At 42.3% G+C, this 24,911-nt stretch overlaps 1 protein-coding gene across 2 annotated transcripts in view; it reads right to left on the bottom strand.

The window, feature by feature from the left end:
• The window catches only part of REV3L (REV3 like, DNA directed polymerase zeta catalytic subunit), a 231,500-nt gene that overhangs the window by 105,390 nt on the left and 101,199 nt on the right, over positions 1-24,911 (bottom strand). For both annotated transcript variants that reach the window (XM_039529353.1, XM_039529354.1), the window contains exons 2-4: positions 9,214-9,403; positions 6,175-6,249; positions 2,739-2,899 (exon numbers count right to left, since the gene is read on the bottom strand). In XM_039529353.1, the coding sequence (XP_039385287.1) occupies positions 2,739-2,899; positions 6,175-6,249; positions 9,214-9,403 (426 nt within the window). The remainder of the gene's footprint in view (positions 1-2,738; positions 2,900-6,174; positions 6,250-9,213; positions 9,404-24,911) is intronic.

Here is a 24,911-nt window from a genome sequence, read left to right as displayed (position 1 = left end):
GAGGTGCCACTCCCCCAGACCAGTCCAGCCGGAGCTGCTGGGGAGAGGTGCCTCTCACCTGCCCCCAAGAGAGGGGTTTGGGGAGAGTCCTCTCTCCCCCCTGCAGCTCCAGGGCAGCCTACACCCTAAACCCCTCATCCCCATCCTAGAGCCCATCCCACAAATGGAGCCCCCAACTCCTAGTGATTTTAGCAATCCAGGGTACCATTTGTTCCACTTCCACCAGCCTCTCTCTATTTCTATTTCCCTTGTTCTGCAGAAGTTTCTCAGTGTTTCCCCTTGACTCCATCTTTTCTGTCATTGGCAGTTCTATCTCAGCAACTGTTTTGTCTTTTTCTTAGCTTCTTTCCTCCCTTCCCATCAGACGTAGGCTTAAAATGCCACATTGAAGGCTGTTCATTAGTTTCCCACATGATGCAGGAGAGCCTGCTCAGTGTAAAATTGATGGGATTCTGAGCCTCTATTGTACATCCAGGCTACCTCAAGAGGAGACTACAGTCATGATTTTGTCATTTAAAAATGATGAACCTGAAGGAGAACAGCATGTTGCTTTAATATTGGAAAATGTAGTGGGGTTACTACCCGCATCCCAACCCCCTGCCCCAGCCCTGAGCCCCTCACCCCTGGCCCCATCCCAGCCAGAACCCTCACCCCCTGCACCCCATCCCTCTGCCCCAGCCCTGAATCCCCTTCCATACCCCAAACACCTCATCCCTGGCCCCATCCAAGCTCGCACCCCCCCCAGCCAGAGCCCTCACCCCACCGCACCCCAACCTCTTCCCCAGCCCTGAGCACCCTCCCACACTCCAAACCCCTCAGCCCCACCCCGCCACACATCACTTCTATATTGGTGCACATAACAAAATGAATTATGCACACGGACTTAAAAAATTAGAGGGAACACTGCCTTACACCTTATTTGCCTGCCTCTGTGAGGCTCTTTTGGTATCTTGGGGAGAATGCAAGTACCTGATCCTGCTTCTCCCCTATTCCTCCCAATGACTGGATGTAGGGCCCCTTAGATTATTCCCCCTGAAGATCTTTTCTCCTTAGCTGAGCTGCAGTCCTCTGACCTCCCACTGCTCCACACATATAGAACAGCAAGAGGGTGGAATTATTCCTGAACGTGGAAAGGTTAAGTGTTCCAAGAGCTTTTTAGATGCATTTACAATAAATGGCTATAAGGGGCTTCATAACAGGTGTGTTTGTCTGTCTCAGGGTGGATAAAAAGTGATGATTTTTTTTAAGTCAGATTTTTTTATTTAAATCAATTTTTTTTATTTTGTTGTTTAAACTATATTTTTTAATTTTTTAAAATAAACTAATTTAAAATGAAATCCGAATTTAATTCAAATATGTTTAGGCCTAAACTCATGATAATCTCTTAAAAACATTTAAATAAAAAATATATATGCTGAATCCATGGGCCTCTATCTAAAACTTTTGAGTTAAAGGCTGCTTTTCAATATACAGAAAGAATCAGGGAAAATATCGAACTTTTAACATCAAGCTTCATAAATATGGCACAATATGTCATGTACTATATTAAAGGCTTGTTTTGTTTAATAAAAAAAAATTATATACTGTTTTGTGTGTTTAATTAAATTCCAGTTACCATCCTAACTGAAGTAAAAAGAAAAAGTTGATTTAAATCAACACTTTCCACTTGGTGATTTAAAATGTCTTGATTTGAGAGAGAGAGAAAGAGAGAGAGAGAGAGAGAGTGTGTAAAAATAAAAAGGGAACGACAATTTAAAATCATATAGATTACTATTTACCATTTCTGATGCAAATAATTTGTAACAATTCCTTTAAACTCTCATTATTTTGTAGCTCTGACAGATAAATACACAACTCTACATTTTTGTTTAAGTAATGCACTGCAAATGGACAGTAGTTATTTTCTAAATCTCAGTCATTTTGTCTCTCCCTTTCTCCCGACCCATCAAAATACTAAAAGCATTTAACACATTATGGATTAATCATTTGCAAATTATACTTTTATGTCATAGGACTTTGATGTTACCCAAAAGTACAACATGCCAAACTGATCTTTCAAAAGGAGAGTTAAAAATGTCTCCCTTTCTCAGACGTATGCATTTCAAATTTCAACCTGGAGAAAACAGCAGTGGTATAATTAATTAAAAGCACTTTCCTTAAAAATGTTGTCAGAGGAGAATAACAAAACCTAGCTATAACTTTATGAATGTGCCACTACAATAAAGAACAAACCACAAAGGAACTAGGGCACAACAAAGAATGAACACCAAAAGTATTTAAACAATGCAATCAATCAATTAACCTCTACATGAATTCTTCAACTAAAGAAAAACTGTGGTACAAGCTGAAAAAACTTCCCTTATAATTTTGGACTGGAAAACAGGTGCCTAACTTTTGTGACTTGACATTCAAATCCACATCTGTCATAGGTAGCATATGCCTTGATAGTTACACAAAAAGCTCAAGTCTCTAGGTGGCCCTTTCCCCATTCTATTTTGCTCTTTAAGTCCAGAAAACATGCACAAATTAGAACAATGAGAGAAAGATCAAAGTGAATTTTGATGAAGAAGGCAAAGCTATAAACGAACAATATACAGTACACAGATAATACACAACTGTATTTAAGACAGAGCAAACAATGGCAAAATTGGAATCCTAATGTTATTCCATTTGGAAGTAGTGGTTTGAACCTACAAGACAATTATTCATAATTTAGCCTTGAGAAATAAACACCTTACTTCTTCTCTTTGCCTTTCTGAATTTGACAGCAGCCAGGTTTATTAAATTCATTCCATACAGGTTGTAGTCTATAAACAGTTGCAGGAGGTAGGGAATATGGGCTTCATGAGGCTGGTAAAATTTATTCATTATGGCTCCACCTTGTAAAAGCTCACATACTCTAAAGTTAAAAACAAATTGAAACGTTGAAAAGTTACACCATCTTATTGGGTTTATCAATTAAAATCACAATAAATAATTAAAAGTTCAACAATATATTTGATTTTATTAACATTATAAATGCTGCAAACGTCTACATTTTAACAAATGTCCTTAACAAAACTGGTCTGCCCTAATAATAATTCAGTATCTGAAAATAAGCACAGAGGAGCTTTAACTGTCCAATTATAAAAATCTCTATGGAAGTATCAGAGCACATAGCAATAGTACTGGGGACTGATCCAAGGCCCTCAGAAGTCCATGGAAAGCTTTGCATTGACCTCAATGGCCCAAGGACAGTTGGATAACTAAATGTTATTTGTGACTTTGAAAATCTCCCCTGTGGTCCTTTGCCATATTAACAAACAAGTCATAAATGTTTGAAAATTATAAACTGTGCATGCGTAATACCGTACTCTAACTTTTTAACAAAGCAACCTTTGTGATGCAGCATCTATCTGCAGACATGTATTTTCTTCAAAGAGCTGTACATTAAAACAAACATATCTTCCTTTGAATAATTACAAACATATGCAATTAATTTATCTGAATATCATCTGCATTTGTAAAGGGGTTCAGTGTATTTGACTATATAATACAATAAAATGTTATCTAAAAATCAAAACTAGGAAATTAAAGGAAGAAACTATGATAAGATAACATAGTTCAAATACAAATGATTAAAATCTAAAAGTTTCAATATATGGTTCCCACAGCAATTGTAACTCAGCCACATTGTACATATACAATATATTAAGACCAACTTAACACCATATGAAAAAGCCTTGCAAAATTCTATTATCCTACTTATTTGGACCAAATAACTTTCTGGACAATCATTAACATAAGAACAGCCATTCCATGTCAGGCCAATGGTCTATCTACCCCATCTCTGACAGTGGCCAGTGCCAGACACTTCTGGCAGTTGGAGGTTTAGGGACATCTGGCGCATGGGATTGTATCCTTGACCATTTTAGCTAATAGCTATTGATGGACTATCATATTAGTTTTTTCATAATCACAAATTAGATTTTAGTAAGGTTAACATACGATAAAAAATATTACATAGATCCAAAGGATTTCAATTATGCTATGAACTATAAAGACTGAATTTCCTGTGGTTTGTGTAATTAATCTCTATCTTAATTTTGTATTAACTGTTCTTTACATTTAATAAACATAATGTTACATTTTTGATTTATATTAAATTATCTGATTTTTCCAAATCATTTTAAATTCTGTGACTGGATACCAGAATTTAAAACTTTATAACAAGCATTTTATTGATGAAAATTCACCTCATAGTACTTGAAATATCACTATGTTAAATTCAATCCTGTTTTAACTCCATTGATTTAAACAGTTACAAGAATGATTTTGACTGAATGTACTTAAGTCTGAATAGACAATTGCAGTTACATTACATTACATTCCTTAAGACTATTCTCATGCTTAAAATCAGGTATATGCTTACATACTTTGCTGAATTGGGGACAATAATTAATAATATTTAGGGCTGTCAAGCTATTAAAAAAATTAATCGTGATTAATCATGCAATTTAAAAAATCGCAATTAATTGTGCAATTAATCATGCTATTAAACAATAATAGAATGCCATTTATTTAAATATTTTTGGATGTTTTCTACATTTTCAAATATATTGATTTCAGTTACAACACAGAATACAAAGTGAACAGTGCTCTCTTTATATTTATTTTTATTACAAATATTTGCACTGTAAAAAACAAAAGAAATAGTAATTTTCAATTCACCTAATACAAGTACTGTAGTGCAATCTCTTTATCATGAAAGTTGAAATTACAAATGTAGAACTATGTACAAAATAAAACAAGGTAAAACTTTAGAGACTACAAGTCCACTCAGTCCTGCTTCTTGTTCAGCCAGTCGCTCAGACAAACAAGTTTATTTACATATGCAGCAGATAATGCTGACTGCTTCTTGTTTACAATGTTACCTGAAAGTGAGAACAGACATTCGAATGGCACTGTTGTAACCAGCATTGCAAGATATTTACGTGCCGGATGCACTAAAGATTCACATGTCCCTTCATGCTTCAACCACCGTTCCAGAATACATGCTGATGACGTGGTCCGCTCGATAATGATCCAAAGCAGTGCAGCAATATGTCCATTTTCATCATCTGAGTCAGATGCCACCAGCAGAAGGTTGATTTTCTTTTTTGGTGGTTTGGGGTCTGTAGTTTCCGCATTGGAGTGTTGCTCTTTTAAAACTTCTAAAAGCATGTTCCACATCTTGTGCCTCTCAGATTTTGGAAGAAACTTCAGATTCTTAAACCTTGGGTCGAGTGCTGTAGCTATCTCACATTGGTACCTTCTTTGCGTTTTGTCAAATCTTCAGTGAATGTGTTCTTAAAATGAACAACATGTGCTGGGTCATCATCCAAGACTGCCATAACATGAAAAATATGGCAGAATATGGGTAAAACAGAGCAAGACACATACAATTCTCCCCCAAGGAGTTCAGTCACATAGAAGCATGTCCTCTGGAATGGTGGCCGAAGCATGAAGGGGCATGCAAATGTTTAGCAACTGTGGCACATAAATACCTTGCAACACCGGCTACAAAAGTGCCATGTGAACACCTGTTCTCACTTTCAGGTGACATTGTAAAGAAGAAGAGGGCAGCATTATCTCCTGTAAATGTAAACAAACTTGTTTGTCTTAATGATTGGCTGAACAAGAAGTAGGACTGAATGGACTTGTAGCCTCTAAAGTTTTACATTGTTTTGTTTTTGAGTGTAGTTATGTAACAAAAAGAATCTACATCTGTAAGTTGCACTTTCATGATAAAGAGATTGCACTACAGTACTTGTAGGAGGAGAACTGAAAAATCCAGTTTCTTTTATCATTTTTACATTGCAAATATTTGTAATAAAAAATATAAAATGAGCACTGTACACTTTGTATTCTGTGTTGTAATTAAAATCAATCTATTTGAAAATGTAGAAAAACATCCAAAATATTAATAAATTTCAATTGGTATTCTATTGTTTAGCAGTGCAATTAAAACTATGATTAATTTTTTTTAATCACTTGAGTTAACTGTGATTAATCAACAGCCCTACTTATATTGTTATTATCTTAAATGTACATGTTTCTTCCAAATGAAAATACATGGAATAGTCATCTCACCTCCCTTTTTGGTTCATAAGCCACAGTGAACACTGTTGAGAGTTCTATTTTATATAGCCTTACCTTTTCACCATTGAAGGATTGTAAAGATAGATCTTCATAAACTCTCTCTCCTTTTCATGATAACCATAAAAAGGCCTGGAGAGCAATAAAAACAAACAAAAAAGATTACTGATTATATTGTAGCACTATTTACACTTAAATTCTCTCTCTATTTTATGTTTACCTTTCTCCACTCTAGAAGATATGTTGGGCATTACACGCCTGGTGTTTTAGTCACAATTTATATATATTTATTGACACTTCCCAAACGAAACAAAATCTTTGTTAATTTAGAAGTAAGATTGCTCAAGTGCAAACTCCACCAAAGCAATTACTAAAAAGTTGGGAAATTGCTAGTTAAGATAATATTTGCACCCAGGACAACCAAAAGCCATGAGTCCGGTCACCCCATAAACCATTATAATCCAAATGCACTCATCTCAACATCATCTTTCAGTTCCAATGCACAGTCTTCCCTAAGGCATATATCCAATTCCTCAAAATCTTTTGGCTTGACAAGTAAATAAAAGAATGAAAGTCAATCTGAAATATCTCAGAAGATTTTAAGAAGGTTCCTTGAGAAGTTTAGTCCGAGCTAAAGTCCAGTGGGTCGGACACTAGCTAGGTTCCATCTCACCACAGGTAGTAAGAGGGAACTGAGGGTGGGTTGTGGCTGCCCAATCTTTTATGTCCTTGTATGTGAACACAAAGAGGGACAGGATACACGCATGGCCCCAATGGACATCACTATTCAAAAAATCTGGTCTCAGGCACATGAGGTGCATCTACTCCCTAGAATGAGATCCACAATAACACATACTCAAAGAACTAGTGGATTGTTCTTCATTTCAGACAGGCAACCAGTAGATACAGTCAGTGTTCAAAGATTATCCTTCCTTTAACTCTGACTCTGCCTGCTTGTCTCTTCCACGTTTTGAAACTTAGGTAGTAAATATTTATCTTAATTGTCCTTCTGACAGCAAGGAAGGCATGCAAGAACATCTGCAGGGCTTAGATTTGAGAAGATAAAATTACAGAGCTCTCAGCACCTAAAACATCTACCATTTGCATTCAGAACCTGACTTGAAGTTACAATAAAAGAGCTGCCAAGCTGCTGAAGAGAGGGACATGGGATCTGTTACTCTATCCCTGCAGCTTTCTGGCTGTGTTGCAGGATGGAGGAGGAGGAGGACGATGAAGACAGAAGGGTTGTCTTCACTAGGTTACTCTGCTTAGTTTTCAATTTTGGTTCCTCCTCTCCAGTGAATAGCTCCAGTGCTTCTCTTCTTCAGCTAATCATATCTTTTACAAGAAACCAGAGATAGGAAAGGATCAGATTAATAGTTTCACTGCTGCTCAAGTTTCTCACAGCAACAGTGGAAGCCAATAATACAGTGATCAGATTTAGTTCTGCTGCAGCCTATGTAAACTCCAAGCAGTAACATAGGCACTGTCTGTAGTCTTCAGAAGGAACCATTGCAATGGTTCACTCTGGGAAGGTTATCTTGATAAGTATAATTGCTATGAACTAGGGATTGCCAAAAGTGCACCCTACTGGCTGGTTAGGCCAGTGTTGAATGCTTTTAAAAATGTCACCCTTTTTTCTAGATGAAAACAGATTTTGCATAAATTGTTTTGTATAATCACGTATGTTCATCCAGAAAAGCTTCTTGTTCATCATGGATGAGTAAATTTTTCAATCCCGTTATGCGAGTCAAATAAATAGTGAATAAGAGAATCCTTAAGTGTTAACATCTAGTAATAATAATCCTAACAATTCTTGGAACAGCAAAAATGTGCACTAAATAAGAAGTAAGCAAACAAACAGTGTTGTCCTGGGCCATATGTGCATGTTCCAGGGACCTGTTTCAAGGCTTGGGCCATCTACAGTGTCTGGTGACCAAGCATCACAAGATAATAGAGTGATATTTCCTATAAGAGGGAGCCTGTGCAGTCTGAGGGGGAGAAACCTGCAGGATTGTCCCTGCAAGAGACACATTGTCAGAGGGGATGTGGGAAGGGGCTCTCCATACCAAGCGGGTGGAAAGGCCTGGCTGTAGCAACCTGACATAAAGGACAAAACAAAAAAAAACAAAAAACAAAAAAAAACCAGAGTCCTGAATGGATTCAAAACTTGTATCTGCATCCGATCTGCTATCCGCAAACATGCTCCGCAGATATCCAGATTTGCAGGGCTCTAGATATAAAATTTGGATCCGCATCCATCCATGATCCACAAACACGGTCAACGGATAAAAAGTAGATATCTGCAGATTTGCAGGGCTCAACAAAAAAGCAGGAGACCTAAGAGGAAGAGGCTTTCTTCAGGAAACACCAAGTAGCAGGATCTAAGTTTTGGTAAGAAACTACAGAAACCAGCAAGTGGTTGAAGGAACTGTAGAGTTTGGAAAATACTGGCTTTTATTTACAGTAGAACCTCAGAGTTACGAACATCAGAGTTATGAACTGACTGGTCAACCACACACCTCATTGGGAACCGAAAGTACGCAATCAGGCAGCAGCAGACATTAAAAAAAAGCAAATACGGTACAATACTGTGTTAAACAAACTACTAAATAATAGAGAACATTTTAATTTTTTTTGACAAGGTAAGGAAACTGTTTCTGTGCTTGTTTCACTTAAATTAAGATGGTTAAAGGCAGCAAATACACTTTTGATCTTAGCTCCAAGTGTTAAACATAAAGTACTAAAAAATAAAGGGAAAGCTGTATTTAGTCAATGTTCAGTTGTAAATTTTTGAAAGAACCATAACATTTTGTTCAGTTATGAACATTTTAGAGTTACAAGTAACTTCCATTCCTCAGGTGTTGTAACTAAGAGGTTCTACTGTATGTTGACATTAAATTATTATTTTACTACAGTTATGTTATTTTAATAAACCAGACCCCAAGAAGGGGTGTTGTTAGATGCATATAAGCATGTGTAGTTACTGGTGAGTTCAAGGACAAACTGAGGCAGTGGACCTCCCAATGCCAAACAGGTATGCTGACCCTTCTACATAAACAAAACTAACAATAACATAATGTAAATTATACTTACATTCCAGATACTAATGACACTTTGAACACATGTTGAACAGTAGAAGATGGATTGCCTAAAGCCACATTGAGTGCTCGGTCAATGCTGAATGCCACCTGACGAAGATAGTGTTCTGACTGCTTCCCATAACCATCGTATGGCACGTAGAGATAAGGAAAGATACCATGTAAATGGAGACAAGTCTTCTGACCTAGAAAACAAAAAGAAAGTCAAGTTTAGCAGCTTTTTCATGTAATAACAGATGTAAAAATATTCTGTACAGTCATCCAACTAACATGAATAGAAAATCCACATATTTGGTTTACTAGGTATCCCAAGTGGAACCAAAGCTATAATATAATGTAAGTTTGGATACGCAGCTTCTGCCTGCTTGATAATAGATAAACAGGGTACCTTCTGCTTAAAAAAAATAACTTACCAACTGTAAACGGGTGTTTTTTAAAAAATATTTAACTATCAATTGAACATTGTCCTCTACAGTATTGTTCAGCAAGGTAAGATTTCTCAAACGAAGAAGAGAGGCACAAAAAGGCCCAGGGAAAATAAGATAATATTCTTTCTTGAGGAATTATTTTTCCAGGAAGGACTCAGGAAAGGTAAAAATAAATTCTCTTATTGACTCTCTCTAAACTTGGTATTTATTTTTTTCCAAAACTACTAAAAAATATTCTATTGCATTTGATGCAGGGGAAAAAAAGAGAGCAATACAACCATAAAATGATAAAATCCTATATACATTTCACAATATTAAACAATTAACAAAAGAAAATCAATCATAGTACTGCCAGTAACATGGGGAATGTATTTCCACTGAGATATTTTCACACACATCAAAAATCTATCAAAAACTCTATTTAAATACTCCAGATTGGTGTTCCAAAAATAAGCCCCAGGAAAAGGGACCACAGGGGAGTTGTACCAGTACACAGCCCCTAATACTCCTCTCCCAGCACCCTGAGCTACCCCCAGGTTGCACACAGCCCCCAGTACCTCTCTCCCTGCACTCTCAGCTACCCCCCTGCCCGCACACAGCCCCAGCTACCGCTGTGCACCCTCAGCTACCATCCTGCCTGTGCACAGCCCCTAACTACCATCTCCCTGCACCCTACGCTGTTTTCAAACTTTTTGAGCTAAGCCCTCCACCTTTGAGTTATAATTTTTGGTTGCATGCCCCCGCCCCTCAACCCAGACAGGCTGGGTGGCCTGCTGAGGTGAGTCGGGGGTGAAGGTGCTGCTCCCTCCCTGCACTCCGCCATGCGGAGATGGCTTGAGCCCTACTGGCCCCCGCCCCCCCCCGCCCCCAAATAGAAGTCAAACTACACCTATGCTCAAGGCCCCTGCCTCGAGGTTCCCCCCTCACCCCCCCGGCAGGCCCTAGAGTTTTTATAGCATGTCGAGGTAGGTAGGTAGGCCTCACAGAGAAAAAGGTTGAGAACCCCTGCTATAAATGGCTCTACTTTTGCTAACAGGCTGTTATGTCCTATTCCAAAAGGAATTAGCTATAACAGCTCAGAGATATTACCTAACACTGCCTTTCTTAAGGATGTTGTGTCAGGGAAGATCAAGAGTGCAATTCCCATATCTTAGGAAATGAAAGAAAGTTTAAGAAGAGAGAGACTATCATATAGGGACAGGACAACAGTGATTTGCATCCTCCATTATGCAATGTTCCATCTTGAACGAACAGTCCACCACACTTCCACAGGACTACAACTTGCAATTACAGCTAGCGCACCTTTATTTTTAATACATAACTTGCTCATATTTATTTCTAAATGAATAGAAGGAATTACTGTTTTTATTCAGTAAATGGCAAATCTTTCTAATCTGCTTTATTCCTTCTTCAAATAAGTCATGTGTTGTAATTGCTGCCTGCTAACATCACTAGTCTGGCTACTGCAAGCAGAAAATGTTTCAAGAATTCAAGCAGTTAACTAGTCACTTTCAATAAGCTACAACCACTTCATTGTTACGCCATGCATTTACATTATTTTGATGTTTCATTTAAACTACAATAGAATATGATCTACATGAAATATAAGGTAATACTGGAGGTAAGGTTTGCCCAATTTACCTGATACATTAAGCAGTAGTTAGTTATGTAAGTGTGAATGGTGCTTGTGGGGTGGGGAGAGAGACTGTGAAGAAAGGAAGCCATCCAAGTTAAAAAATGACATGGACAAATATTTACTTGTGCTGACAACAGATCTCTACTTCTCCACAGCGGAATACTATAACATGAGCATAGCAGATCTCTGCCAGTGTACCTCTATGCTGTTTTGGAGGTATCACTTCTATGGTAAGAAGTAAATTCAATCCCTGTGCCCATTCATAGATTTTCCCTTCCCTATTGAGACTGCTAATAAAGATTTAAATTAAGGCCAGGTGTGATGTCAGCTTTGAAGTGTAGCTGTACATTCATTAGGAAATGGATGTAGACCAATTATTTGTTTCACATTCTTCTCAGCAGCCATCAGATAACTTTGGGAAACTAATGAACTGTGATGGATTTGAATCTATGATCTTCAGGTGAAAAACTCTTTAACCCCCTAATGATTTTTTTTTTTTGTAATTTACATTAACATGATTAGTTCCACTGTTCAGGAATTGTTTTTATGCTGTCAACACATTTATTAAATCAAAGCAAATACAATACAGAACAGATTAAGTTACATAATGAAGAACGTCAGCTAAATACAGACATATTCAAGGACCACATTCTGCTGTTACATTGGTATAACCCTGAGGATCTCCTTTGTAGCAATGGAGGAAAATTGCAACTCTGAGCAGAATTTTGCACACTACTTATGTATGAAGTGCCTAGATACCACTGTGATTCATATGCAAAGTACTCAGATGTAAGATGTTCTACCATAGGACTACAGCAAGATAATACTCAAAAGAAATAAGTAAAACCAACATGTATTTTATTAGTATTACAATGAAAGGTCTCAATCCCTGGCTCTGGTCAAGATGTGCTCAGAGTACATGAGGCACTGGGGGCAACGCTACTGATCTTTAGGAATGCCAGGAGCCAGTTTGGCCCTCAGCTTAATTATTATTTATATCATTGTAGTGCCTAGGAGCCCTAAGTCATGGACCCGGACTCCACTGTGCTATATGCTCCCTGCCCCAAACAGCTTACAACCTAAACTCATTGCTCCAGCTTTTCCACTGGTCAGCAAATAAGCACCTGGGGAACTTGTTCCATCAACTGAGAAATGCCTTCTGCAGTCATATCCTTGATATACCCTGTACATGGGAGTTTCCCCATGCTGGGATACTTTATTGACTTTATAGATTGGTGTAGAGATTTTGTTTAATATTTTCAACTATATTTAATTCTGCCTACTCTGGGAAACTGTTTGAACATCTTAAAAAAAGATGTGTTTAACTTCTGATTCATGTATAATGTGCTTATTAGTAATAGTACCACCACAGCAGTGGAAATAGAAAGTAATGAATCTTTTAAGTGGAAAAACTCACTGCTCTCCATTTTGGGGTAGAGGTAATTATTAACAGGATGTACACAACTGGGGATGCTGCTCATCTATGTGGTTGTAGCTGACCTAGGTTTTAGAAAGTGATAAAATACATGAGATTCTTTTCACTTGATAGGCTAGATCTGCTAAAGCTCTCTGACAATATTATTGAACATTTTTGCTCCATAAAAGTTATATATTTTCTAAATGAAGAAAAGGTAGTGTTGATGTAATATACCTATGACTTCTGAAAGGCATTTGACTTGATAATGCACATTTTGATTAAAAACAACACAAAATTGACATGGCACAGACAAAATGGGTTGAAAACTGGCTAACTGACATGTCTCAATGTTAATGGGGAATCATCACTGAGTGTGGTTCTGATGGGGCCCTGCAAGGATTGGCTCTTGGCCCTTACATTCTTTGAGATTATCAGTGTCCTGGAAGATAACAAACACAATCTAGGAGATAACAAAGGTATAACAAGAACCAATAGCTGGAAGTTGAAGATATTCAATTTAGACTAGAAATATGGCATAAGTTTTAAAACAGTGAAGGTAATTAACCATTGGAAAATGGTTACCTACCTTTTGTACTGTTGTTCTTTGAGATGTGTTGCTCATGTCCATTCCAAGTAGGTGTGCGCGCACACCATGCATAGTTGCCAGAAGGTTTTTCTCCTAGCGGTATCCGTCGGGTCGGCTCTGGAGCTCCCTGAAATCGCACTTCCATGGCGGTGTATATAGGTCCCTGCCAACCTGCTGCCTCTTCAGTTCCTTCTTGCCAGATACTCTGAGGGAGGGGAGGCAGGTGGCTCTTGGAATGGACATGAGCAACATATCTCAAAGAACATCAGTTACAAAAGGTAGGTAACGTTTTTTTCTTCTTTGAGTGATTGCTCACGTCACTTCCAAGTAAATGACTCCAAAGTAGTCCCCAGGAGGAAGGGTCAGAGTTCACTGAGTCGTAGCCTGCCAAATGCAGCATTGTCTCTAGCCTGCTGTGATGGCGTAGTGCGACGTAAAGATGCAAATAGACGACCACGTCACCACCCTGCAGATATCCTGAATAGGCACCTGGGCCAGGAACGCTGCAGACAAAGCTCGCACTCTTATGGAGTGCACAGTTAATGCTGGGGCCGGCATCTTTTCTAGGTCGTAGCATTCCCTGATACAGGTCGTTATCCGTGAAGAGATTCTTTGGGACGACACCAGGAGCCCCTTCATCTGCTCAGCCATTGCAATAAAGAGCTGTGTCAATTTCTAAGATGGCTTTGTCCGCTTGATATAAAAAGCTAACACTCATCTGACATCCAGGGAATGGAACACCCATTCCCAGTTATTAGCATGTGGCTTAGGGAAGAACACTGGAAGAAAAATGTCCTGATTCACGTTAAATTGCAAAACCACCTTTGGGAGGAAAGCTGGGTGCGGCCACAACTGCACCTTGTCTTTATAAAACACAGTGTAAGGTGGCTCAGACATCAGGGACTTGAGCTCAGACACCCTCCTGGCTGACGTTATAGCCACTAGGAATGCCACATTCCAAGAAAAGTAAAGATGGGAGCATGTTGCTAGAGGCTCGAATGGAGCACCAGGCTTGCGGGTTGAGCCACCAGTGGAGGGACTCGAGGACCTGAGGAGTGTGACCAGTCTGTCTAGGTGGTCTCAGTTTGGCCTGTATATCCAGGCTAGCCAAACCTAAAGGGGACGGAACTGCAGATCTGGCATGCTGTACCACATATGTGCAGGCAGCTGTATGCCTGAGTAGTCTCAGGCAATTCCTCGCCGTAGTGGTGGGAAATATTCTGAGATCCTCTCTGATGGCGCTCATGGCGAGGAAGCAAGATTCCGGGAGGAATGCTCTGGTCTGACTGGAGTCCAGGAGGGCTCTGATGAATTCTATCCTTTGTGTGGGGGTTATGGTTGAATTTGCCATGTTCAGAATGAGGTCGAACCTGTGGAACATCATCCGCTTCAGGCTCACGTGGTCCTCCACCTGGCCCAGGAGTAGCCCTTGATTAGCCAGTTATCTAGGTACAGAAATACTTGTACTTGCCACTTCTGTAGGAAGGCTGCCATGCCTGCCAGGCACTTGGTGAACACCTGAGGGGCTGCTGAGAGGCCGAAGGGGAGGACCATGAACTGATAGTGGGTGTTGCTGACCATGAATCGAAGAAACCATCTGTGGAACGGCATTATGGACACGTGAAAGTACACGTTCTTCAAGCTGAGGGCAGCGTACCACTCCCCCAGATCCAGGGAGAGAATGATGGAAGCCAGAGAGACCATGCAAAACTTTAACTTCTTCATCAATCTGTTTAGGTTTTGTAGGTCTAAAATAACCCTGAGCCCACCCTTGGCGTTGGTGATTAGGAGATAACAGGAGTAGAACCCCTTGCTCCTGAACTCCAGAGGCACCTCCTCTACCACCCCAAGCTGTAGGAACTAACTAGAAGGTGCTTGTAAGTGGGATGGGGAGGGTGGGTGGGAAGGCGGAAGGAAACAGAATTGGAGAGAATATCCCCATTCTACCGTGCTCAAGACCCATCGATCTGAGGTTATTTGAGCCCAGGCACGGTAGAAATGGAATAGATGATTCACAAAGGGAAGGAAAGGATCCGGGATTTGATCTGGTGCATCACCCCTGGGTGCAACTCCAAAAGTTTGGCTTAGAAGCTGAGGACTGCTTTGCTGCACCCTGGTCCTGACCAGAGGAGGACTGAGAGGGCCTCCTTCTCTTACTCCTGCACCGCTTCCTCGGGGGGTAGGGGAGGGGAAGGTGGCATATGCAGCCGCAGGGACTTAAGGGTTGCCCACGAGTCCTTCAGGCTGTGGAGCCTACTGTCTGTTTGCTCTGAAAAAAGAGTCCTGAACAGTCAAAAGGCAAGTCCTGGATGGTGTTTTGGACTTAAGCCGGAAGTACCAAGACTTGAAGCCATGAGCTGCGTCCACCGAGTCCAGGGAGGCTTGTAAGGAGGCCTTCGAGACTACTTTGCCCTCCTCCAGATCAGCCACAAATTCGGAGTGGTAGTCTGCCAGTAGCAATTCCTGGAACTTGGACAATGTGTTCCAGGACAATGTGTAGCAATAGCAGCTCAGGACCGCCTGCTGGTTGACTAGGCAAAGCTGGAGCCCCCCGGTAGAATACATCTTTCTACCGAAGAGATCCAGCTTCTTTGGCTCTTTAGACTTAGGAGTCGGTCCCGGCTGTTCCTATCTCTCTTTCTGGTTGGCGTGTCCACCACCAGAATACCCACTTGAGGATGGGTAAACAGATTCTCATACTCCTTGGATGGCACAAAATATTTCCACTCTACCACTTTCACTGGGGGCGGGGGGGAGGGAAGAGAGGTGACTGTTTGCCATAACACCTTAGTGGTGTTCTGGATAGTTTTAATGAAGGGCAAAGCCACAGTCAAAGAGCCTTCAGGGACCAGAATGTCCACCATAGGGTCCGTCTCTTCTGAGACCTCCTCCGCTGCATGTAGGGGTTTTGAGCCACCCTTCTGAGCAGCTCCTGGTGTGTCCTGCTGTCCATGGCTGGCAGTGTGGTGGAAGTGCCCTCCACCACTTCAACTGGGGAGGATGAGGATGATGTCCACGAGGGCAACAGGTCTTCCTGCCCCACTGGTTCGCAGGAATCCCCCTGTGTCAAGACACCTTGTGCGGTGCCAGGGCTGGTGCTGGTTCCCAGGTCCATGCCCACCTCAGTACCAGTCTTGGTGCAGGGACCCGCATCAGTCTCGGTGCCAACCTGTGTGCCCATCTCCTGCCCCCGCGGAGGTTTCCTAAGCCATCAAAGTCACTGATGGAGAGACCTGCACCTCCAAAAGGGATCTGGACTCGGGCCCTTGGGCTTGGTAGTAAGCCCATAATGTCCAGAAGGGCCATTGAGCCGGCGCCTGCCATTGCGGAGGCCAGGACATCACAAGTAGAAGTTGCCCTTCTTCCTGCTTTGGGCTTTGCTGGGAATGGTGCCAGTTCTGCTGAGAGCCGTATGACTCTGCCTCCAAGTCCCTTGAATAGTTCAACCTCAGCAACCAGGGCAGTGCAGACAAAGACGGTGCCGGGGAGCGGTACCGAGGCAAAGGAGAGCAGTGCCGCATCATTGTCGGCTTGCCTCTCGAGGGCACAGTGCTTCTCTGTGGCACCAGTACAGGGGACTGTGCCGTCATTGCGATAAGGTCCCTAGCCGCCTTCTAGGTGTCCGGTGTGGAAGGGAGGTCTATGTCCTCCTCCAGACACTCCCACCCTGGGGAGTCCACAAGAACCTGACTCGATGTACCTCCCCATGAGGCCAGAGTCAATGGTGCCGGCAGAGTCATAGCCAGAACAGGGTGTCCCGACGTGGGACACACCCCGCTGGTGCCTGCTCACTCCACTACTTTAGTGGGAGAGCTCCCTCTATCCGTCATCTTCTTGTAGAGCACTGGCGAATGGGAGCAGTGCTGGGCACTCGCATCAGAAGAGGTCTTCGGCACTGAGGAATGGCAGTGCCGAGGGTTCCTGGAGCCAGAGTCCTTTTTCGATGGGAAGTGCTGGGTTTGGGGTCAGACGCCACCTTGGGATGAAGGGCTGATTCCATAAGGAACAGTTTCAGGCTAAAGTCCCTCTCTTTTTTGGTCCTTGGTCTCAAGCCTCTGCAGATCTTATACTTATCTTTTGGTGTGCCTCTCCCAGACGTTTCAGACAGGAGTCATGTGAGTATCCCTTTGGCATAGGCTTCAGACAGGACCTGCATGGCTTGAAACTCTGAGACTAAAACATGCTCTGGTTCCCGGGAGGGGAAATGTGATGTGTGCGGGGGCGGAGGAGGAAGACCTCCAACTGAAACTTATCTAAACTAACTATACTATTTACACTACAGTAATTATAAGATTTTAACTACTGTGACAAAGTTCCTCCTCTACCTTGGTGGGTCCTGCACTTATTGGCAGATTTGCTCACCTCAGTGATCTTCCCCACAGTCTGGGTCAACTCCTCCTGTGTCTGATCAGGAGTTGGGAGGTTTGGGGGGAACCCGGGCCCGCCCTCTACTCCGGGTTCCAGCCCAGGGCCCTGTGGATTGCAGCTGTCTATAGTGCCTCCTGTAACAGCTGTATGACAGCTACAACTCCCTGGGCTACTTCCCCATGGCCTCCTCCAAACATCTTCTTTATCCTCACCACAGGACCTTCCTCCTGGTGTCTGACATTGCTTGTACTCCTTAGTCCTCCAGCAGCACACCCTCTCACTCTCAGCTCCTTGTGCCTCTTGCTCCCAGCTCCTCACATGCACTTCCTCTCCTCTGGCTCCCCCCACCCGCCGCCTGACTGGAGCGAGCTCCTTTTTAAATCCAGGTGCCCTGATTAGCCTGCCTTGATTGGCTGCAGGTGTTCTAATCAGCCTGTCTGCCTTAATTGGTTCTAGCAGGTTCCTGATTACTCTAGTGCAGCCCCTGCTCCGGTCACTCAGGGAACAGAAAACTACTCATCCAGTGACCAGTATATTTGCCCTCTACCAGACTCCTGTACCACACTGGTTTGGGTCTGTCACACTATTTACAGGATTGCTTGCTGTTTACAAGAGAAGCTGCTCCAATGACCGTCACTGGTGGTAAGAAGGAACTGAAGAGGTGGCAGATTGGCAGGGACCTATATACACCTCCATGAAGGTGCGACTCCAGGGGGCTCTACAGCTGACCCGACGGGTACCCACAGGGGAAAAACCTTCCAGTGACTGTGCAAGTGACATGCACACACTTACCTGGAATCGACATGAGCAAGTACTTAAAAAAGAACAATTTATTAAGGGTTGTGGTAGATTCTCCAACACTGGACATTTTGAAACCAAGACTGGCTGTTTTTCTAGAGGATAGGATTCTAGTTCAAATAAATTAATTTGGGGGAAGTTCTATGGCATGTGTTATGCAGGAGGTCAGACTAGATCACAATGGTACCTTCTAGTCTCAGAATCTATGAAAATAAATCCGGCTTCTACAGTGTTTCATACAAAGTATCATCAAATGCACTACGTATATCCTGTGATTGATATTGCAATCTCCTGCAATATCCTTGGAAAATCTTATTGAATAAAATTTAAGTATCTTTATTTTCCCCTTAGTGATTCAGCAAGGGAACTCACTCTCAGGTTTTTGGCTCCCTCGGTGTTGACTTTCTTCAGTGGAGACCAGCATCTTTCTCCCTCCTGACCAGGGTATTTCCAGGCTGAACATTTCCCTACCTTCACTGTGTTATTCCCAGAAAAAGACACCTGCCTAAATAGGCTGTCTTGCTTTCTGTTTTCAGAGAATAATCACAGTAATAGCCAACAGTTATAAGCTACCACACTGTTCTAAGCAAGTATATTTTATTCTTAAGGTAAAAGCACTAGAGAGAAAACATTTTTAAAAATCAAATAACCTTATTAGCATGTGAGTAGGTTTTAACAGTCATCACACTTCTTCCCCACCATATCCACAAGGGTTCTTAGTCAAAGTCAGTCCTTCCAAGCTGCCTCATGGACTGGGGCCCTCTCTGGACCAGACATGCTATCTATTTGCTGCATCAGAACAAAGCCACTGAGTCAGCTTAAACTCAGGATATTTATTCAATAGTCCTTTCTTTGTCTGTTGGTCGCTGGACAATCCAGACTGGGTCTCTGAACTTTCTCCTGTAACAGCAGACAAAGAATCCCCCATCTCACGGCAACGCTGCAAAGGCTGACTCTGTAAGTGAGGGGTTGCAATCCCCTACTCCCCAGCAGTTCCTAGGAATTCCACTTCATACATGTTGTCCCAAAAAATCAATCATGTCTGGTACACTATTCAGCATCGTCTTTTGAAGTTCACATTATCTCGCAGAGATCGCATTAATCCTTATCCCACAATAGTACACAAACATGTGCATTTTCAGTACAATGGACCCCAAACATATTAAACATAATTCAATAAGGTTTAACTTAATTCCATAATGTCTGCCTGCGATATTGCAGAATATTGTCATATCTGTCACATAGGGTTTGAAGGACTGACTCCTACCAGAGTCCTTGCTGAATTCGGGGGAAAGAAGATGATCTCTAGTAAGCTTCAGAGGGGTACCGTGTTAGTTTGTATCCACAAAAACAAAAAGGAGTCCGGTGGCACCTTAAAAACTAACAGATTTATTTGGGCATAAGATTTCGTGGGTAAAAAAAAGTGAAGAAGTGGGTTTTTTACCCACAAAAGCTTATGCCCAAATAAATCTGTTAGCCTTTAAGGTGTCCCCAGACTCCTCGTTGTTTTTCTAGTAAGCTCATTGGTGTGTAGGTTCTTTTATTGGTTTTAATGTTTTCTCTGTAATGCTTTCATCTTAAGGATAACTGTGCTTGCTTAGAAAGAGCTGTGTTGTGTCTCATAAGGGCAATTATGCTGTTTAAAGCCTCTAAAGAGAGAGAGAAAGCGAGAGAGAGTAAAGTGCAGAGGCTGTCCTGTTTAGGAAGTCTGGCTTGCTGGGACTAATACTGTGTAGGCAGGGAACTGTGCTGCCTGAGAAAATACCTCATTTGAGAGGGAGATGTGGCTCTCTACCCAAGAGAGGTGATGGCTGAGGGACTTGGAGCTTAGAGTGGGTGTGCTTAGCTGTTTAAACTTTCATAGTGACTCTGTTTTGTTTGCATGTACATTAGGATAACATTCATACAGGGTTAATATGTTAGTATGCACTGTTTTATTTAGCCAAACACCTAATAAGACTTTAAACGAATGAAAACAAAACCAAAATCATCATTGAAACTAGGTCCAAATAAGAATTTTGGGAAACATGTGTTTCAGATTCATGTAATAAATCCAGTTGATGTTTATTAGCTGTAGCCAAAATGAAAGCTGCAACCTTTAAAATGAAAACTGTTTTCATTTTAAGTCAGTTTTAGCAGGAATGGTGATGTACACAGTTTTTTATAGGACTTTGACAACCATAAAAACAAAGTTTTAAAATAAAATGGAAAAACTATCTTGAATGACAACAAATTATGTTCTCCACACAGTGATGTTGTTAAAAATAAATAAATAAATAAATAAATAAGGGTAAACTAGGCTATACTTAAAAAAAAAGAAAGAAGAGACACCGTTATAAATCTAAACTCCCGTTTAAAAAGCTTTACATTTTCACCACAAATTATATAGATTATTAACTAAATATAAAACCACCCAATATTACTACTTGTAATGAAACCTATGAACTGGTGCAGTTATTTCAACTGCAACTATCAATCAATGAACATAATTTCTCAATCAAAAATGCCACTTTATAAATCAAACAAACTTTTCTCACATAAAAGTTCACCTCTTTATATGCCTTTCACATCCCCCTTCATACTCAGATGCAAAACTCCAACTGAATGAAGATTTAAACTAATGTTTACCAGTAGGGAAATCACATGAAATATACATACTGACTTGCATTTTTCTATTTCAATAAAAGAAAGTTTAAGTTACTGCTCATCTAAGGCAATTATTTGTCTAACTGCTGACAACATACATGGGCCTTATGGAACTATTTGCTTTTAGACTAATTAGTCCTAACTAGGAAGGGTTGGGAATTTTCTGACAAAACAGAGTTTTCTTGGAAAATGTTAATTTGTTGAATTCAAAATGTTTTGCGGAAACATATTGGGTTTGACAGACATTTGATGAACCACAAGCAGGGGGCTCTCATAGCTTCTAGGCTCCCTGCTATGGAACCAAGAGTCCCTGAGGGCAGTGGTGAGCTGGAGCCAGTTCCCACAGGTTCCCAAGAACTGGTTGCTAAAATTAGACCTCTGTGGAGAACCGGTTGTTAAAGGGCCAGGAGGTGGGCAAAGAACTCTGGTCCGCGGGCTGGACAATCCCGTCGCTCCCAGGATTCCCAGCTGGGGAGGCTGAGGCTCCCCCGGCCCCTCCTCCGCTTCCCCCCAGCTGCAGCATGGCCAGCCGCTGGCACCAGCTGGGCAGCTCAGCTGAGCTTGGAAGTCGTCCTGCTGCCGCTTTTTGAGCGGCCCGGCAAGGTGGTGGTGGAGCTGCTGCAAGCTCCAGGGCTGGCCAGAGGGGATGGGGCAAGTGGGGCAATTGGCCCAGGCCCTGCAGGGGCCCCCGGCCCCACGAGGATGTCTCCCCCGGACCCTCCCCCGCTTCCGCCACCCCGCAGAGCCACAGCATGGCCAGCAGCTGGGCAGCTCAGCTGAGCTCTGGGCTACCAGCAAGGTAAGGGGGTGGGGGGCTGCGAGCTCTGTGGCCGCAGAGGGGGGAGCAAGTGGGGTAATTTGCCCCAGGCCCTGCAGGGGCTCCTGGCCCCACGAGTATGTAGCCCCCCCGACCCCTCCCCCACTCCCCCCCTTCCCTTAAATCAGAACTTTTTATAGGGAACCGGTTAAGATTTTGGCATCTCATCACTGCCTGAGGGTTCTTGCGGCTTCCAGGTGTGAAGCTGGGAGCCTGAATGCTGTCCACAGCTCCTAAGCAGCCCTGCCATTCAGACTGCCTGTGGCCAGGTTCCCCTAGTCCCACAAACTGTTAAGCCACCTGCTGTGAAAGTTTTGCAGGGTGGAGAGCCAGCACTAGTACACTAGTACAGCAACTAATGATTAGTCAACATTGGGCTGTATCACAGGGGAATGATTCAAAGGGACTCAGGGATTGCAGTGCAGGTATTGTTAACCTGCTTGGCGAAGGAAGAACTGGCAGCATCAGGGAGCTGTCACCCAGCTACCACAAGAAAAGACTCCTCATTGGAGGCAAGGGTAACAAGGTGACTCATAGTTCTGGGTACCCTGAGAACTGTCACAGGTGGCATATACAGTTTTAAGTGCTATGAAATGTAGTTGTTAGTTCCAAGGGTTGCCTTATAGTTATAGCTAGCATAAGCATCAAATATAACCTAAATATTTAAAATGGGTTCTAGGTCAAATTCATGCTAGTTCATATTGGAATGTTTAACAAAATAAAACCTGCCTTCATGCATAACCTTAGTTTTAAAAACACAATTTAAAAATCTGGAAGCCCTGAGCTCCCCAACCTTGCTGTCCTGGAGCTCAGACCCTGGCAGCCACTGAATGAAAATGATATGATTCTTGTCAGTTTTTCTGCTGATATTGTGTGGTAGGCAGTGGTGAAACTGACAAAATTATCTCAATTTCACTCAACAGGTGCCAGATTCCCAAGGGAGCACCTTTTTGTTTTGGAAACACCATGTGTTGATGCTTCAGAGGATTTTCCAAAAATTTGGTTTTGGTCTGAATCTGAAGAAACCCAAAATATCCAAGTTTCCCACAAACCAGAAATTCTGACTTTCAGCCAGCTCTAGTCCTCACTTGTGAACCACTGTATTTAGCTACACTCACTCAGAAAACATAATTTTTATTTGTAAATCATGTTACTATCTCTGATCCCACCAGTCTTGGAATGTTGAGCCATTTGCTTTTATCTGCTTTCATCAGACAAAAGAGAAGTCAGTGGTCCCCAAACTTGGGGGCACGGAGGAACATTTGGGAGGGCACATAGTGAGACCCAGGCCAGCCCTCATGGGGGGGAGGGCAGGGAAGGAGCACCCTCATCCCTGCTCCACCCTCAGCCATAGCACAGCTCCAGACCCAGCCCCACTACACTCCCTGCCCACCTCCACCCCCCCACCTCACACACAGTTGCAGCTACACTCTGCCCCCAGCCCAGCTCTGGCCTCATTTCCTCTTCACACCCAGGCCATCTCCGCCTCTAGCCCCAGCTTCTCCCCCATCCCCAGTTCTGCCCCCAGATCCACCTTAGCCTAAGCTCCTCAGTGAGCCAACTGTACAGAAAAGGGTGGTGGGGGGGGGGCGCAGACAGATTCCATTAATGGTAAGGAGGGGGCAACAGGAAAAGTTTGGGCACCACTGGGATAAGTAGTAGTATTAAATTGCACGAAATGTTTTGGTAACGAGCACTCTGGAGCCCAAACTGGAGTGTGGTGTGTCTGCTTTTCATTGTACTGCTGGCAGATTCTAGCTCTGAAGCTGGCATTGTGGCCATAGAGGATCATATGGGGAATCCACTGGTGGAATAAAGCTGAGATAGAGGCTCCCAAGCCACCCCCACTCCCTAATGCCTGTGTAAGGGGCATGCCCAGGCTTCCCTATATCCAGCTAATCTGTGGCTGACAAACTAATTTCTTGGAGCCCTTGGCTACTCTGAGTGATTCAAGGGGACCAGCCAGCACACAGCTGGCATAGGATTACACAACTCCTGCCCCGCCCCCCCTTCCCCCGAGTTGCATCATGTGTTTCTCAGTCACAGGCAAGGATCTAGGCCCAACTCTCATCCTCATGTGAATTCCCCCAGATGAAGTCTTCCATAGCATTCAAGAGACAAATGCTAAAGAGGATAGTCTGAGATTAATATAACTGGTGCAGGACTTGAAAAATCCACCAAGTGGATGCAAGGGGGCATGCAGTTTTTGCAGAATTTAAGCTTTTAATTAAAGAGACAATCTTCCAGCCCTTATGGCTGAAAGATAATCTTCCAAACATGAACTGATGTAGAGAGATCAAGTGTCTTTCTGAGCCCACAAGCAGCTCCAGTCACTGCTACAGCTGCTGCTCATGGCTTTGCCAATCAGAGTACAGTTAACAGGGCTCAGATCAGAATCCCGTAACAGGGTCAGGAACCATATACATTTCATGCTACTTCTGCTTGTGAGTAGTATGGATACGGCATGTATTGACATAATTCACAGAGGACCACCATCCATAAAAACACAGGCTCCTTACTGCAGCCAGCAGGTGAGTTTACTCTGTCTATGCACTGGAAAGATCCCCAGCTTTCTTAGCTGCATTTGGAGAACCAACAAAAACCATGCATTATCTTTGATAAGGTAGGAGAGAAATACAGTTTGTGGCATCACTTCCTCAGCATATTCTTGATGTCTTTGTGGAAAGGAAACATAATGGGTATTTACTGGGCAGGGCAGAATCTGGGCTTTAATATCCTCTGTGGGTGGTTCAATGAAGTCTACCTTGTACACAACAGCTACAGCAAATGGGATGCTTTTATATGTTTTATTTTTTAATTGAGGGGGTAGGCTTTATATCAGTAAGAATTAATGTTGTTATGCTAGCTCTAGCATGTCAATTAGACATTTTCTGAATTTCCTCTTTTGGAATTTGCAAGTGTAGACATATAGTTTGAGTCTTACTGCCTGTCCAGTGACTGTTCAAAATTCAAAAACTAAAACTACAGCACACCAGC

This window comes from Mauremys reevesii, linkage group 3 (assembly GCF_016161935.1).
Source record: "Mauremys reevesii isolate NIE-2019 linkage group 3, ASM1616193v1, whole genome shotgun sequence".
NCBI classification, from domain to species: Eukaryota; Metazoa; Chordata; order Testudines; family Geoemydidae; genus Mauremys; species Mauremys reevesii.
This window is presented reverse-complemented; position numbering and strand designations above follow the sequence as displayed.